The sequence below is a fragment of the Heterodontus francisci genome, chromosome 10 (genome assembly GCF_036365525.1).
Source record: "Heterodontus francisci isolate sHetFra1 chromosome 10, sHetFra1.hap1, whole genome shotgun sequence".
In the NCBI taxonomy this organism is placed as follows: Eukaryota; Metazoa; Chordata; class Chondrichthyes; order Heterodontiformes; family Heterodontidae; genus Heterodontus; species Heterodontus francisci.
In genome coordinates this window covers 16,008,037-16,022,381 of record NC_090380.1, presented here as the reverse complement: position 1 = coordinate 16,022,381, position 14,345 = coordinate 16,008,037, and the positions used below count along the sequence as shown (strand labels likewise).

The window sequence follows — 14,345 nt, the reverse complement described above, 5'->3', positions numbered from 1 at the left end:
CATTTATTACGGACTCTACTTCAACCACCACCACCCCCACCTAATTCTTTCTTCCCCTCTATATCTATTTGTGTGTGTGTTGCTCTTGTACGCATGCTAGTGTGGTTGCATCGTGTATTTTACAAATTTTAACCGAGTTAGAGTGGTGAGGCTAATAAACTTGTATCTTTCCTGCTTAAACCTAAGAAACCCTGTCTGGTTCAGTTGCAATTACAATTGAGCAGATTGTAACAGAGAGCAGTGAGCAAAGACTCACTGAGGTGGTAAACTAAAAGCGCTGTGTTTTAAAAGATAAACCCTGTACGGCCATACCAGGAAAGGGGCAAGAGTAGAGCCTAAGACCCCTTCCTCACCCGGTTGTAACAGTGTGTTTCTGTTGAATATAAAATCTCCACGGAAACATTTTAATCCATTCCATGGGATGTGGGCATCACTGGCTAGACCAGCATTTATTGCCCATCCTTAATTGCCCTTGTGAAGGTGGTGGTGAGCTGCCTTTTTGAACCTACTGCAGTCCATGTGGTGTAGGTACACCCACAGCGCTGTTAGGAAGGGAGTAACAGGATTTTGACCCAGTGACAGTGAAGGAATGGTGATATAGTTCCAAGTCAGGATGGTGTTTGACTTGGAGGGGAACTTGCAGGTGGTGGTGTTTCCACGTGTCTGCTGCCCTTGCTCTTCTAAGCGGAAGAGGTCACTGGTGTGGTAGGTGCTGTCGAAGGGGCCATGGTGCGTTGTTGCAGTGCATCTTGTAGATGGCACACACTGCTGCCACTGTGCATCGGTGGTGAAGGGAGTGAACGTTGAAGGTGGTGAATGGGGTGCCAATCAAGTGGGCTGCTTTGTCCTAGATGGTGTTGAGCTTCCTGAGTGGTGTTGGACCTGCACCCATCCGAGCAAGTGAAGAGTATTCCATCACACTCCTGGCTTGTGCCTTGTTGACAGTGGACAGGCGTTGGGGAGTCTGGAAGTGCAGAATTCCGAGCCTCTGACCTGCTCTTGTAACTACAGTATTTATGTGGCTGCTCCAGTTCAGTTTCTGGTCAATGGTAACCCCAGGATATTGATAGTAAGGGATGCAGGGATGGTAATGCCATTGAATGACGAGGGGAGTTGATTAGTTTCTCTCTTTTTGGAGATCATCATTGCCCGGCACTTGTGTGGCACGAATGTTACTTGGGAAACAGTAAGTCACAAATTTATTTTATGAAATGGGCTTAGTAGCGTTACTGTCACAGTTAGTCACATAATCTTAGCTTTTTGGGTTTTCTGTCGCATTCATGCTGTTTAATGGAACAGGCATATGTATATGTACCAGGCAAATGCATACCAGTGATTAAATCCTGTGGACAATATCATAATGAGAGTAGATTTCATGGTTATATTTGTATCACTAAATAAGTCCGTTAACATAAAGACTTAACACATATATATGTTCAGAAAGTAAATAGCCTAGTTGAAATAAATATATACAGCTAGTAATTGAGCTCGCTAAGAGATAGATTTCTCAGCCAATCCTCTTCCGTGAGCATCTATCAGTAAAAGTGCTTAGTGAGTTAATATATTCAGCCAACAGGATTACAAATGAACCCTTGTAGTTTCAGCTTTGGTGTTACTTCGCTTTATTTTGTAGATGGAACCCATGATGGAACAGTGAAATACTATCAGGGTGTCCCATCCTCCTGTGTAATGAGATTTTAATACTGCAAACAGGTGCACAAAGCTGCCCAAATCTTGCTTTGTATTTTGGTGGCAGTGATGAAGCTTTCTGTTTTTACAGCCGATTTAGTTTTAGCTGAAGAGACATGACAATATTTCATGAATATTAAAAGGTACATACTGCCCTTGATGCGTGAGTACTTCTATGCAGGAGGTAGGCCCCTGGTTAGACCAGATCTGGAGTGCTGTGAGCAGTTCTGCACATCACCCCTTAGGAAGGTTATATTGGCCTTGGAGGGAGTACAGTGTTGATTGACCAGCATTATACCTGGATTCCAAGAGTTAAATTACGAGGTGAGAATACACTAACTAGGGTTGTATTTCCTGGAATTTAGAAGGTTTAAGGAAGGGGTGATTTGATTGAAGTTTTCAAGATAGTAAGGGAAACAGATAAGGCAGGTAGAGATAAACTATTTCTGCAACTTGGAGTCTAGACTGAGTGTATTGTCTAAAAATTCGAACCAGCCCTTTCAGGACTGAAATTAGTAAACATTTCTATATGCAAATGGTGTTAGAAGTTTAGAACTGTCTTCTGCAAGCAGCAATTGATGCTAGATCAGTTGTTAACTTTAATCTTGATTTTTGTTAACCAAAGGGATATGGGGCAAAGGAGGGTATATGGAGTTTGGTTGCAGAGCAGCCATGAACTCATTGGATGGCTGAATAGGCTCTTAGGGCTGCTCCTGTTTCTATGCTCCCTTGAATTTTGAGTACTATGTTACAGGAGCTACACCCTTTGATCTGTGAGTGCTATGTTGCAGGAGCTGTTCCCCTCGATCTGTTAGTGCTATGTTGCAGGAGCTGTTCCCCTCGATCTGTTAGTGCTATGTTGCAGGAGCTACTCCCCTTGATCTGTGAGTACTATGTTGACATGCTGTGCCACTAACTGTGCGCTGGGTTGGTTTTGCAGCTGCTGTAGCTGGAGGCACAGGATTAGTTGTATCCACTGAGAACATGACTGGCCCGGAGTAACTGGCTGCCCTGACGCAGCACATTAACTACTTAGTAAATCCCTCCTCTGATTAGAGCTGATAGACTTTGAGCTGATGCCTCAGGATGTGCAGCAGTAATACTGTGTGTGTGTTAAGTTGTCAAAACAAAGCTGCAAGCAGCTTCCCTCGGATGAATTCATTTGACATTCAAAACAGAAGCATAGGACTAACTGCAGAAGTGGGAGGCTCGCCATCTCTTCCAGGTATTGGGATCACTTCTTTGAAAGGACAGCAATCTTTTATCGCCTGTTTTTTTTCTATATTTCATTACTGTACAAAGATTGCATTCTTTCTTCAGCTTAGATCCATGAAATTGACCTCCTTTACACAAAGTTCAGGAACAATGGGATTTTTCAGTCACATCATACAGCACTAAAATAAACAAGTAATCGAGGCCCAGTGCAAACATGGTCAGGGGGGTGGAATGGGTGGAGGTCATCCACTGGGGTGAGCTTTGAGGATTTATCTGTCAGCCACACATTTGAAAAACACATACCTCCGTGTACAAATCTGAGTGCACATTGAAAGTTCCTCCAATTCAATTTCAGGAACATGATTACCAATGGGAGTTTTGTCATTCAGCGTTCCCTCAATATTTGAGTTTTCACCAAATGCCTGAAGACCGTTGCAGTCCATCTGGCAGAGAGCCAAATCCTCCATGGTTAAGTACTCAAGTTGAGTGTCGCTTGTGGAATTCCATCAATATCAGTAAGATTAGCTCATTTACATTGCTTCAGGAACATAAGAACAGGAGTAGGCCATTTGTGCCTGTTCTACTATTCAGTGAGATCATAGCTGATCTCAGTATCATTTATCTCATCTTTGTTCCCTATCCTTTAATACTCTTACCTAAATAAACAAGCATTAATCTCTGTCTTGAAAATGTGGACAGGAAAAGAGAGTACGCTAATGGTGGAGAACAAGAAATTGTGTGCAAGTGAAATTTGTGCACAAACTTCAAAAGGCCCCTCAACTCAATAGCAACCTTTGCTGAGGCCAAAAAGGCATGGGCTAAGAGGCGAAGGGGGAAAAGGATAGCAATTCACCCGAAATGCAGGCATGAGTCTGCAGTCAAGTGACGGGGCAGCCCATCACCTGGTGGTTGAAGTGAGAATGCTGCTACAGGTTGGTGAGGTTCTGTTGCTGCACAGTCCCTTCCCTCAGCTATCTTGAAAAGAGGCGAAGCCATGTTTCAGGCCACAGCTGACTTCCTGTCAATGGATGTGCCATGTCTACACTGCATGGCAGCTGCAGATATTGAAACACAAAGAAACCCATGCACTTGCACAGTGTCTTTTATAAAGCCCTCTAAACTTAAGTAAATTAAGTATTTTTGAAGTGTGGTCACTGTTGTAATATTGGAAAAGGCAACATGCAGCAAGTTCCCACAAACATCAGTGTGCTAATGACAAGATCATCTGTTCTAGTTGGCCAGGACCCTGGGGAGTAGGCCCCTTCTCTTTCTTGGAAAGCGCCATGGGATTTTTTTTAGGATCACCTGATGGGGCCCAGGTTTAACATCTCATCTAAATAATGGCACCTCTGGGTGTACAGCACTCCCTCAGTCCCTGGAGTGGGACTTACTGTGTCCGGTGGCAAAGGCCTGCTCGGTATACAATTTAAACCGACCTAGGCCCGAGTCCTTTGGTTTTTTCCCATGCCCGACCCGACTCGATTGCCAGAAAGTAACGCTGTTTACCCTTACTCTTACTTCCCTTTCTCTCCCTGACCAAAAGGCAGCACTGCCACTGTGTCTGACCTAGCCCGACCCGAGCGCCAGACCTGGAAGAGCAACCCGACACATGCCGTCTGGTTCGGGTCGGGTAGCCATGCTCTACCTGGTGGTACCCTCTCTTGTACAAAGAAACAATGGAAAATCAGAAACTTCTTTATCATACTCCATTCCTACTTCTTGGTAGAAAATCAAATTTCTGATATCAGCAGCAATGCCCCTGAACTAATCCAGGGGCTGGTCGTGTCTTTTGACTCAGAAGTGTGATTACTATCAACTGAGCCACGGCTGACACTAGATCCTGTGAAGACGATACCCTACAGCTGTTGCAGTGGGTATGATTGCCTGTGAGTACAGTGTGCCAGTCTGATTTTTCTAGCTGATCACCCTGGCATGACTTGCCTATTTGGTACATGTCAGAGAGCAAGACACACTAATCAGACTGCTTCTAAAGAACTATCCAGCAGTGGGGTTAATCAAACATGCGCATTCAATTGCATTGTCTAGTGTGCCAACCCAGCTTTCTTTAAGAATGGGATCCTCCGCTTGCGGCTGTTTGCTGAAGCAAGGCCTCATTTCCCCTGTCTGCAGGTGCAGGTATGAAGGTCCTAGTAGCTGGGCATGAAACATTTCTTGCATGTTCCTCTTGGGACATTCCTGGTTTGATCCTCTTCCTGTTGGGAAACCAACAGTGCCAATAATGCTGAGGGCAAAAAACCCATCAGAGATTTATCAGTGTCCGAGAAATAATTGATACGACACCAAGCCAGTCTACCATCCATGTAAATGGCGATACATGATGAAAGTCCTTCAGCAGCTATCTATAGCTCGTGTCAAGGTCATGTTCTTTCAGCCTGTGTAATCTTTATCTTCAGATTTTGTAATTAATGCCTTATAATGTCTTGTAATATCCTGGGAAGGATTATCAGAATTAGTGCTTGCAGGTGAAGAAATTGCACAGCTCATTGGTACACTGTGAAACTTGCGTCCAGTCTGGATTGGTGAGAGGGAAGGGTTGTTCTCTCCTGGCTGCAAAGGTCCTTTATAAAATAATTTTGGGTAGTGTAATTTTTTTTTCACCTCACACTTACGGACATTGAATTCCATCTGCCTCATCCTGTCAATATCCCGCTGCAGTTTCTTTTGGTTTTAAATAATTAAATATGCCTTTTTTGGTAATGCATGTGAATTCTGACATCATTTACAGGGATATAACAGCCTATTTAAGTAGGCCATATCCCAGGGTATGCATTTCACATGAGTGAGTTATATGAAGGGGGGGGATTTGCTTTTTAATGAAGTTTCACTTGGGTAAGTGTAGCACAGCCTCATTTTCTCTCTCAAATTGTGCCTAAAAAAAAACTCCGGTGCAGTGTGATCTGGATGTACATGGTGCAATCCTGGCAGACACCAGGGGAAATCACTGGATTTTTCAGCACCATAACTGCACTATCCTACTCCAGGTAGACCCAAGCGATAAAATGATGATCCACAGCTTTGGGTTTCAGAAAATATTATGCTCGGTTTAGCTTTAACATTTTGGGGTTTACGGGGATTGCCTGAGCTGACTTTTGTCAGGTTTTGGCATTTCTTGTATATCAAGACACAGCACTTTTGGAATGAGCATTACAGCCTGCAGTCTGTCAATGGTTGTGCCAGTTGTGAGCTACCCTGAGAAGTGATTCTAGCTGTGCCCTCTGAAATATCCCAGAAACCGCCATGAATACTGAGGGAGGCAAGGGAGGAAATTGCATGGGCCTTGACAGAAATCTTTGTATCCTCATTGGCTACAGGTGAGGTCCCAGAGGATTGGAGAATAGCCAATATTGTTCCTTTGTTTAAGAAGGGTAGCAAGGATAATCCAGGAAATTACAGGCTGGTGAGCCTTGGGTCAGTGGTAGGGAAATTATTGGAGAGGATTCTTCGGGGCAGGAGTTACTCCCATTTGGAAACAAATGGACTTATTAGCGAGAGGCAGCATGGTTTTGTGAAGGAGAGGTCGTGTCTCACTAACTTGATCGAGTTTTTTGAGGAACTGACGAAGATGATTGATGAAGGAAGGGCAGTGGATGTTGTCTACATGGACTTCAGTAAAGCCTTTGACAAGATCCCTCATAGCAGACTGATACAGAAGATGAAGTCACACGGGATCAGAGGTGAGCTGGCAAGATGGATACAGAACTGGCTCGGTCATAGATAACAGAGGGTAGCAGTGGAAGGGTGCTTTTCTGAATGGAGGGCTGTGACTAGTGGTGTTCCGCAGGGATCAGTGCTGGGACCTTTGCTGTTTGTAGTATATAGAAATGATTTGGAGGAAAATGTAGCTGGTCTGATTAGTAAGTTTGCGGACGACACAAAGGTTGGTGGAGTTGCAGATAGTGATGAGGATTGTCAGAGGATACAGCAGGATATAGATCGGTTGGAGACTTGGGCGGAGAAATGGCAGATGGAGTTTAATCCGGACAAATGTGAGGTAATGCATTTTGGAAGGTCTAATACAGGTGGGAAGTATACAGAAAATGGCAGAACCCTTAGGATTATTGACAGGCAGAGAGCTCTGGGCGTACAGGTCCACAGATCACTGAAAGTGGCAACGCAGGTGGATAAGGTAGTCCAGAAGGCATACGGCATGCTTGCCTTCATCGGACGGGGCATAGAGTATAAAAATTGGCAAGTCATGTTGCAGCTGTACAGAACTTTAGTTAGGCCACACTTGGAATATTGCATATAATTCTGGTCGCCACACTACCAGAAGGATGTGGAGGCTTTGGAGAGGGTACAGAAGAGGTTTACCAGGATGTTGCCTGGTCTGGAGGGTATTAGCTATGATGAGAGGTTGGATAAACTCTGATTGTTTTCACTGGAACGACGGAGGTGGAGGGGCGATCTGATAGAGGTTTACAGAGTTATGAGCGACATGGACAGAGTGGATCGTCAGAAGCTTTTGCCCAGGGTTGAAGAGTCAGTTACTAGGGACATAGGTTTAAGGTGCGAGGGGCAAAGTTTAGAGGGGGTGCGAGGCAAGTTCTTTACACACAGGGTGGTGAGTGCCTGGAACTTGCTGCTGGGGGAGGTGGTGGAAGCAGGTATGGTAGCGACATTTAAGAGGCATCTTGACAAATACATGAATAGGATGGGAATAGAGGGATATGGACCCCGGATGTGCAGAAGGTGTTAGTTTAGACAGGCATCATGATCGGCGCAAGCTTGGAGGGCCGAATGGCCTGTTCCTGTGCTGTACTGTTCTTTGTTCTTTTGTTTACTTGTGCATAATTACTTGAAACCATCTGCAGAGCCAAACGAGAATGGTAGCATAGCAGTTATGTTGCTGGATTCGTGATCCAGAGGCAAAATACTGTGGATGCTGGAACTCAAATGAAAACAGAAAATGCTGGAAATACTTGGGTCTGGCAGCATCAATGGAAAGAGAAACAGTTATTGTGAGAAACATTATGCAGTTCTGATGAAAGGTCACTGATCTGACTCTCTCCACAGATGAATGATATCACAGTGATGGACCCTCTAGGCAAGAGTGCTTATAACATGATAGAATTTCACATTCAGTTTGACGGTGAGAGGTTTGGGTCTGAAACTAGTGTCTTAAACATAAATAAAGGCAATACAAGGGTAGGAAGACAGAGTTGGCTAAAGTGGACTGGCAAAATTGGTTAAAAGGGAAGACAGACATTTAAGGAGATATTTTATAACTGTCAACAAAGATATATTCCATTGAAAAAGAAAGACTCTGAGAAAGATGCACCATCCATGGCTAACTAAGGAAGTAAAGGATGGTATTGTTACAGGCAAATAGCAAGGGGTGTGGGTGGTTCCCACTGTTCGCCTCCCAACTGACCACAATCGTGTTTTGTTAAAAATAATGAGTTGGTCCCTGAGTTTTTTTTTTAGGGCCAAGTAAACCGACAAATGACAGGTTTTCTCGTAGGCTAAGTGAAGATAACTGTTTTTACACAATTCCCAAAATGGTCGCAACCTCACTCATGCACACATGCGCTCATACACAAGAATAGATAGGATAAAGAGAAAAGGTTAAGTAGTTTCAAGTTCAAAGTGAGATAGGTATTCGTGGTTTATGGTAAACCTGTTGAGTTTTCTCAGAAGGACAGTCTCTTTTAAAGGTGCAGGCCTGGGTGTTTGTAGTCTTGAACTTGTGGCACTGTAGATTTTCCGGTAGTTAAAACTTCAGACCAGAGGTGATGGTCCCTTTACGTTCTACAGCAAGTTGAAGTGTAGAATTAGCAGCGGGGCCTATTCCTTGGCTGGATCTCTTTCGCAGTCCCTGACTCGACTGCTTTCTGAAATTGTTAGCCTGATCTCCCCTCTCTCCCCAGAGGGTTACTTTTTTAAGGTAAAAATTCATCAGAGTTTCTGTTGGGGGATACGTGGCTTACTCACCTGATGTGGCCACACTATAGACCATGGTGTGGAGATCATTGGATAGACATATGGATGAAAATGGAATAGTGTAGGTCAGATGGTTTCACAGGTCGGCGCATCATCGAGGGCCGAAGGGCCTGTACTGCGCTGTTATGTTCTATGTTCTAATGTCTGAATGGGGGCCCTTCACACTTCTGATTTGTGCTGTGAGTCCATTGTTCTCTGTTAGTTAATTTATGTTGCTAAGAGTCAATAATGCAATAATATTCTTTTCAATTTCAAAGGGTTTCTCCCTAGAGTTATTTCAGACAGGTTAACGCTTTCCAATTTTGTAGATAGGTTTGTTGGTTTCCTGTACAGGAGGAGTCACGTGATTATTACTTCATTTTGACTGGGACAAGTGGCCATGTTCTTGTAGTTTTGTTTCACAGTTGATTTTTAAAAATTCTTTGTTTGTTTATTTCATCACGGTTCCTTCTGTGCTTGACATCAAATTGAAAGAAAAGGTGTGCAATGCTGCAAAGATTAGTGGTAGGCCAGGCGATTGGGAATATTTAGAAATCTGCAGAGAATGACATTTTTTTTTTTAAAAAGGCAGAAATTAGAATATGCGAGAACATAGGAAATAGGAGCAGGAGTTGGCCGTTTGACCCCATGAGCCTGCTCCGCCATTCAACAAGATCATGGCTAATCTACCTCAACACCATTTTCCCGCACTATCCCCATATCTTGATACCCTTGATATCTTTAATATATAGAAATCTATTTCTGTCTTCAATATATGCAATAACTGAGCCTCCACAGGTGGAGAATTCCAAAGATTCACCACTCTGAGTAAAGAAATTGCTCCTCATCTCATTCCTACATTGCCTACCTCTTATTCTGAGACTGCGTTTTCTGGTTCTAGATCCCAATCTCTCACCATTTAAAAAGTACTCTGTATTACTGTTTTTCCTACCAAAGAAGATAACTTCATATTGTCCCACTTAATATTCCATCTGCCATGTTCTTGCCCATTCACCTAGCTTGTTGTTAACAACTACGGGGTGTGATTGGGTGGTTCCCACTGTTCAACTCCCCACCAAACCGCAGCAAGTGTTTTGTAATTGGGGTTTAACCCCTTGGTGTTTTATTTTTCAAATAAACAGACAGCAACAGGTTTTCTTGTAGGTATAAAAAACAGAAAATCAATTGTTTCTCAATATGCCTTATCCCGAAATTGCCACAACCATATCCACTCTCACAATCTCACACGCACGCGCGAACACAAGCACAGATGCACACAAAGAGACAAAGAGGGAAAAAAGGGAAAGTAATTTTTAGTGGTGGGAAGATCACGATAAACCTGTTGAATTCTCTTGGAAATTAAGTCCTCGATGGATGCAGGCTTGAGATGATTGTAGATTTCTCTCTTGAAAGTTCAGTTGAAGATGGTGGATCACTTCTAATTCATTGCTGTCTGTGTAGATGTAAGATACTACAGCAGGGCACGTGCCTTCTGGTTTGCTGGAAAACAAGCTGCTGGATGTTGCTCTTTTTCTTTCTGGCTAGGCTTTTATTTTTAAGGTAAAACTGTTACTTCTCGCCTGGTGGGAGACGCTGTGGTCTCTTCCCCATGGTGACCGCACAATGGCACAGGACGTGACTACTTCACACATTCTTTGTTTCAGAAGAAGACATTCAATTCTGGAATCTTTTAGGACGGGCGCAGGATGGGTTCAATTGACCCTCTTCGCTTTGAAGATTTGTCCTTTGTCCTTGTTAGACAGTTTGAATGCACAAAGGTCAAGCTTTGTTCTTTGGCCATTTTGGATGCATTGTTCACTTTTCAAAAATAAAGGTTCTTTTTTTTTTAAAGACAAAGTCAGTTTTTATAACCTCTTTCAACACTCTAGATGTAGATCATCAGGTCCAGGGGATTTATCAACTTTCAGTCCTGTTAATTTATCCAGTACTACTCTTTTACTAATACCAGTTTCTTTCAGTTCCTCATTCTCGCTAGTCCCCTAGTTTTCTAGTATTCCTGGGACGTTTTTTGTACCTTCCTTTGTGAAGACAGACACAAAGTATTCATTTAGCTTCTCTGCCATTTCCTTATTCCCCATGATAAATTCTCCAATTTCTGCCTGTATTGGGCCCATATTTGCCTTTACTTTACCTTTTTACATAATTGTAGAAGTTTTTACAGTCTGCTTCATGTTTCTTGCTAGTTTACTTTCATATTCTATTTTTCCTTCTTTATCAGTTTTTGGGCCGCCTTTGCTGAATTCTAAAATGCTCCCAATCCTCAGGCTTACTACTTTTTTGGCAACTTTATAAGCCTCTTCCTTTGATTTAATACAATCTTTAACTTCTCTTGTTAGGCATGGTTAGATCACCTTTCCTGCTGGGTTTTGTGCCTCAAAAGCATGTAAATTTATTGTAAGCTATGCATTCATTCGATAAATGCTAGCCATTGCCTGTCTACCATCATACCTTTTAATGTAGTTTCCCAATTTACCACAGCCAATTTGCTCCTCATACCTTCATCGTTTCCTTCATTTAGATTTAAGACCCTAGTTTCGGATTAAACTATATCACTTTCAAACTTAATGTAAAATTGTATCATATTATGGTCACTCTTCCCTAGTGGCTCACTTACCACAAGACTATTAATTAGCCCTTTCTCATTGCATAATACTAGATCTAAAATAGCCCATTCGCTAGTTAGTTCCTCAACATACTGTTCTATAAAACCATCTCATATACATTGCAAGAATTTTTTTTCTACAGCATTAGCGTTAGCTAGGTTTACCCAGTTTATATGTAGATTGAAATCTCCCATGATTACTGTATTATTCTTGTTACATGCACCTCTAATTTCCTGATTTACACCGTGCTCCAAATTACCATTACTGTTTGGTGGCCTATAAACAGCTCCTACCAGTGTTTGCTGCCCCTTGCTGTTACTTAGTTCCACCTAAACTGATTCTAACAACATTCAAGAAAATGGGCATTATCCAAGACAAAGCAGCCCATTTGTCACCCCATCCACCACTTTAAACATTCACTCCATAGGCGCACTGTGACTGCAGTGTGTACAAAATGGACTGTAGGAACTGGCCAAAGCTTCTTTGATAACACCTCCAAAACTTAAGATCTCTACCATCTAGAAGGGCAAGGTAGCTGGCACATGGGAACACCACAATCTCCAAGTTCCCCTCCAAGCCACACATCAGCCTGACTTGGAACTATATTTTCATTTCTTCACTGTCGCTGAGTCAATATCAAAGAACAAAGAATATATAAATATAACAAAAAATATCTTGGAACTCTTCCCTAACAACACTGGGAGTACCTACACCACAAGGACTACAGTGGTTCAAGAAGGTGGTTCACCACCACCTTCTCAAGGGCAATTAGCCATAAATATTGGCCTTCGTAGTGATGCTTTACATCCCATGAATGAATAAAAGAAAAATCGACAAATGGCTGTGCCCTTGAAATATCTTCACCCATCAATACCAACAGTCTCATTTGTTTTCAGTCCATGTGGGTGGAAGACTAATTATTGTTCAATTAAATCAAAAAGGCATTTTGTCCAATCTCAGACCTTGGCAAGAGGGAGATTCCACTCACTAGTGAGGGTGTCAGTCAAAGTTACACAAACGAGCTCAAGAATGGTAGAGTGGTCACATTGCATGTCATGTAAAGGCAGCACCTTTATAGAAACAATTATACTGCAGGAGAAGTCAGCATAAAGTAGTAAAAAAGATGCATTTTCTGTGGTACAAGGACTAGTAGGAAATGTATATCTCACTGGAAAGCTATTCTGTATTCACTTCCTTTCTATATTTCATGTAAAATAAACTAGTTTGTTGCTTTTTTGTCTTGGTTCACCTCATCAGACTCCTTTTCATTCTGCCTTCCATAAAGATTAGAGAACCCTTGTAGTGGCACGTGGAGATCGTAGTATCCAGCACATGCAGCAAGTGGCCCATGTTACGATCCATGGATCACAGTTCACTCAATTTCTGAAATATCCTAAACTGCTTGCGAGGAGTGAGTGAATGGTGTTTCCTCTCCAGCTGAATTGCTGTCTATTGTTTTGTCAGATTTTTACACTCCAACAATGATCGGACTAAAGACAGATCAAGAGGTTTTGTCTCAGCTGGTGAAGGTGAAGGTCCCTGCAGTGGCTGCATTAATGGAAAAGCACAATGTGATGTGGACCCTGGTTGTGGGGCGATGGTTCATCTGTTTGTTTATTGATGTTCTTCCCGTGGAGGTAAGCCCATGGGGCAGGAAGTCCCAATCCTGCTGTATCACTGTTGCTGATTTTACAGATCTCACTATCTTGTGCCTGCTCTCCTATAACTTCATTTTCTTACCAAATAATTGAAGTGTCTTTTTAAAGCTTTTGTTCACTAACATTTATAACTTCTCTTATTTTTAACCCTTTGCCATCACTGAAAAATTACTCCCTAATACTGAATCTGTCAGTTGTGTATTTGAATCCTGTTTTTAAGGTTTGGCTGCTAGAAGTCAAAGGGTCATTGGCACCAGGTGAACGGTGAATAGCAGCAACCTCTCCTGCTCATCTGCCCTCAGCCACCAGTCTTGCACTGGCTATAATAATGTTCATCCTATCTGCTTGCCCCTTACATGATGCTTTGATCAGTGGCAGAGTTATTATCTAACCTGCATGATACCCATCCCTCCCAATTCCTTTAATGGAGTATAAGTGGGGAATTGTAATGTTTGAAAAGGTATATTTATATGTAAAAGTTTATGGTAAATTTTAGAGTATGGTTAACACCAAGTGTGTAGGTGAGACTAATGCTGTGTGCCTTTATGTGTACCTCAGTGTAGAGGCCTGCTTTAGGTCAGGAAAAAGAACCTGACTGAACCACAGCGGGCCTGAGCCCAACCCATCCCGAATCCCTCTGATTTTGTCCTCAGCCCGACCCGACCCGATCCCGCCACTACTTGGCCCGACCCGACCATCCATTTACTTACCTTCCTGACATCGAACCTGCAAGAAGCTGCAGTGCATGCGCGAGACATCATAGTGACGTCATTCGCTCACTGCGCAGACTCAGTTTCGTCCCGGACTCCCAGCTCAGGTAAGTTGTTTGTTTTTTAATACATACCAGCAAAGCACTTACCGTGTGTGTCCAGCCCGACCCAACCCGAACCCGACACTTGTCGTTGGGGTCAGGTCGTGTCGCAAGCCTCTACCTTGGTGATCTTGTGCTGCTGGTATTCCTTCTAAAAGCTGTCAACCCTACACTACTGCTACCTGCCAGGGCTGTACCAGGAGCTAGGGATGACAACCTTGATGCAACAGCATCAATCCCAGAAGGTCACTGCCTCAGCATTACTACTGGTAGGGAGGGGATGCATGAGATTAGACCATCACACGGAGGACTGATGGACTTTTCTTGCCCTCCTTTTGGTATGGCTGTGTACTATTCCCCCTACATTCAAAAGTTGCATCAGCTCACACTACATGAGGAGATGAGGTC

At 43.0% G+C, this 14,345-nt stretch overlaps 1 protein-coding gene across 4 annotated transcripts in view; it reads left to right on the top strand.

Moving 5' to 3' along the window:
- The window catches only part of LOC137374308 (growth hormone-regulated TBC protein 1-like), an 80,729-nt gene that overhangs the window by 60,474 nt on the left and 5,910 nt on the right, over positions 1-14,345 (top strand). For all 4 annotated transcript variants that reach the window (XM_068040148.1, XM_068040147.1, XM_068040151.1 and 1 more), the window contains one exon: positions 12,933-13,105. In XM_068040148.1, coding sequence (XP_067896249.1) covers positions 12,933-13,105 — 173 coding nt within the window. The remainder of the gene's footprint in view (positions 1-12,932; positions 13,106-14,345) is intronic.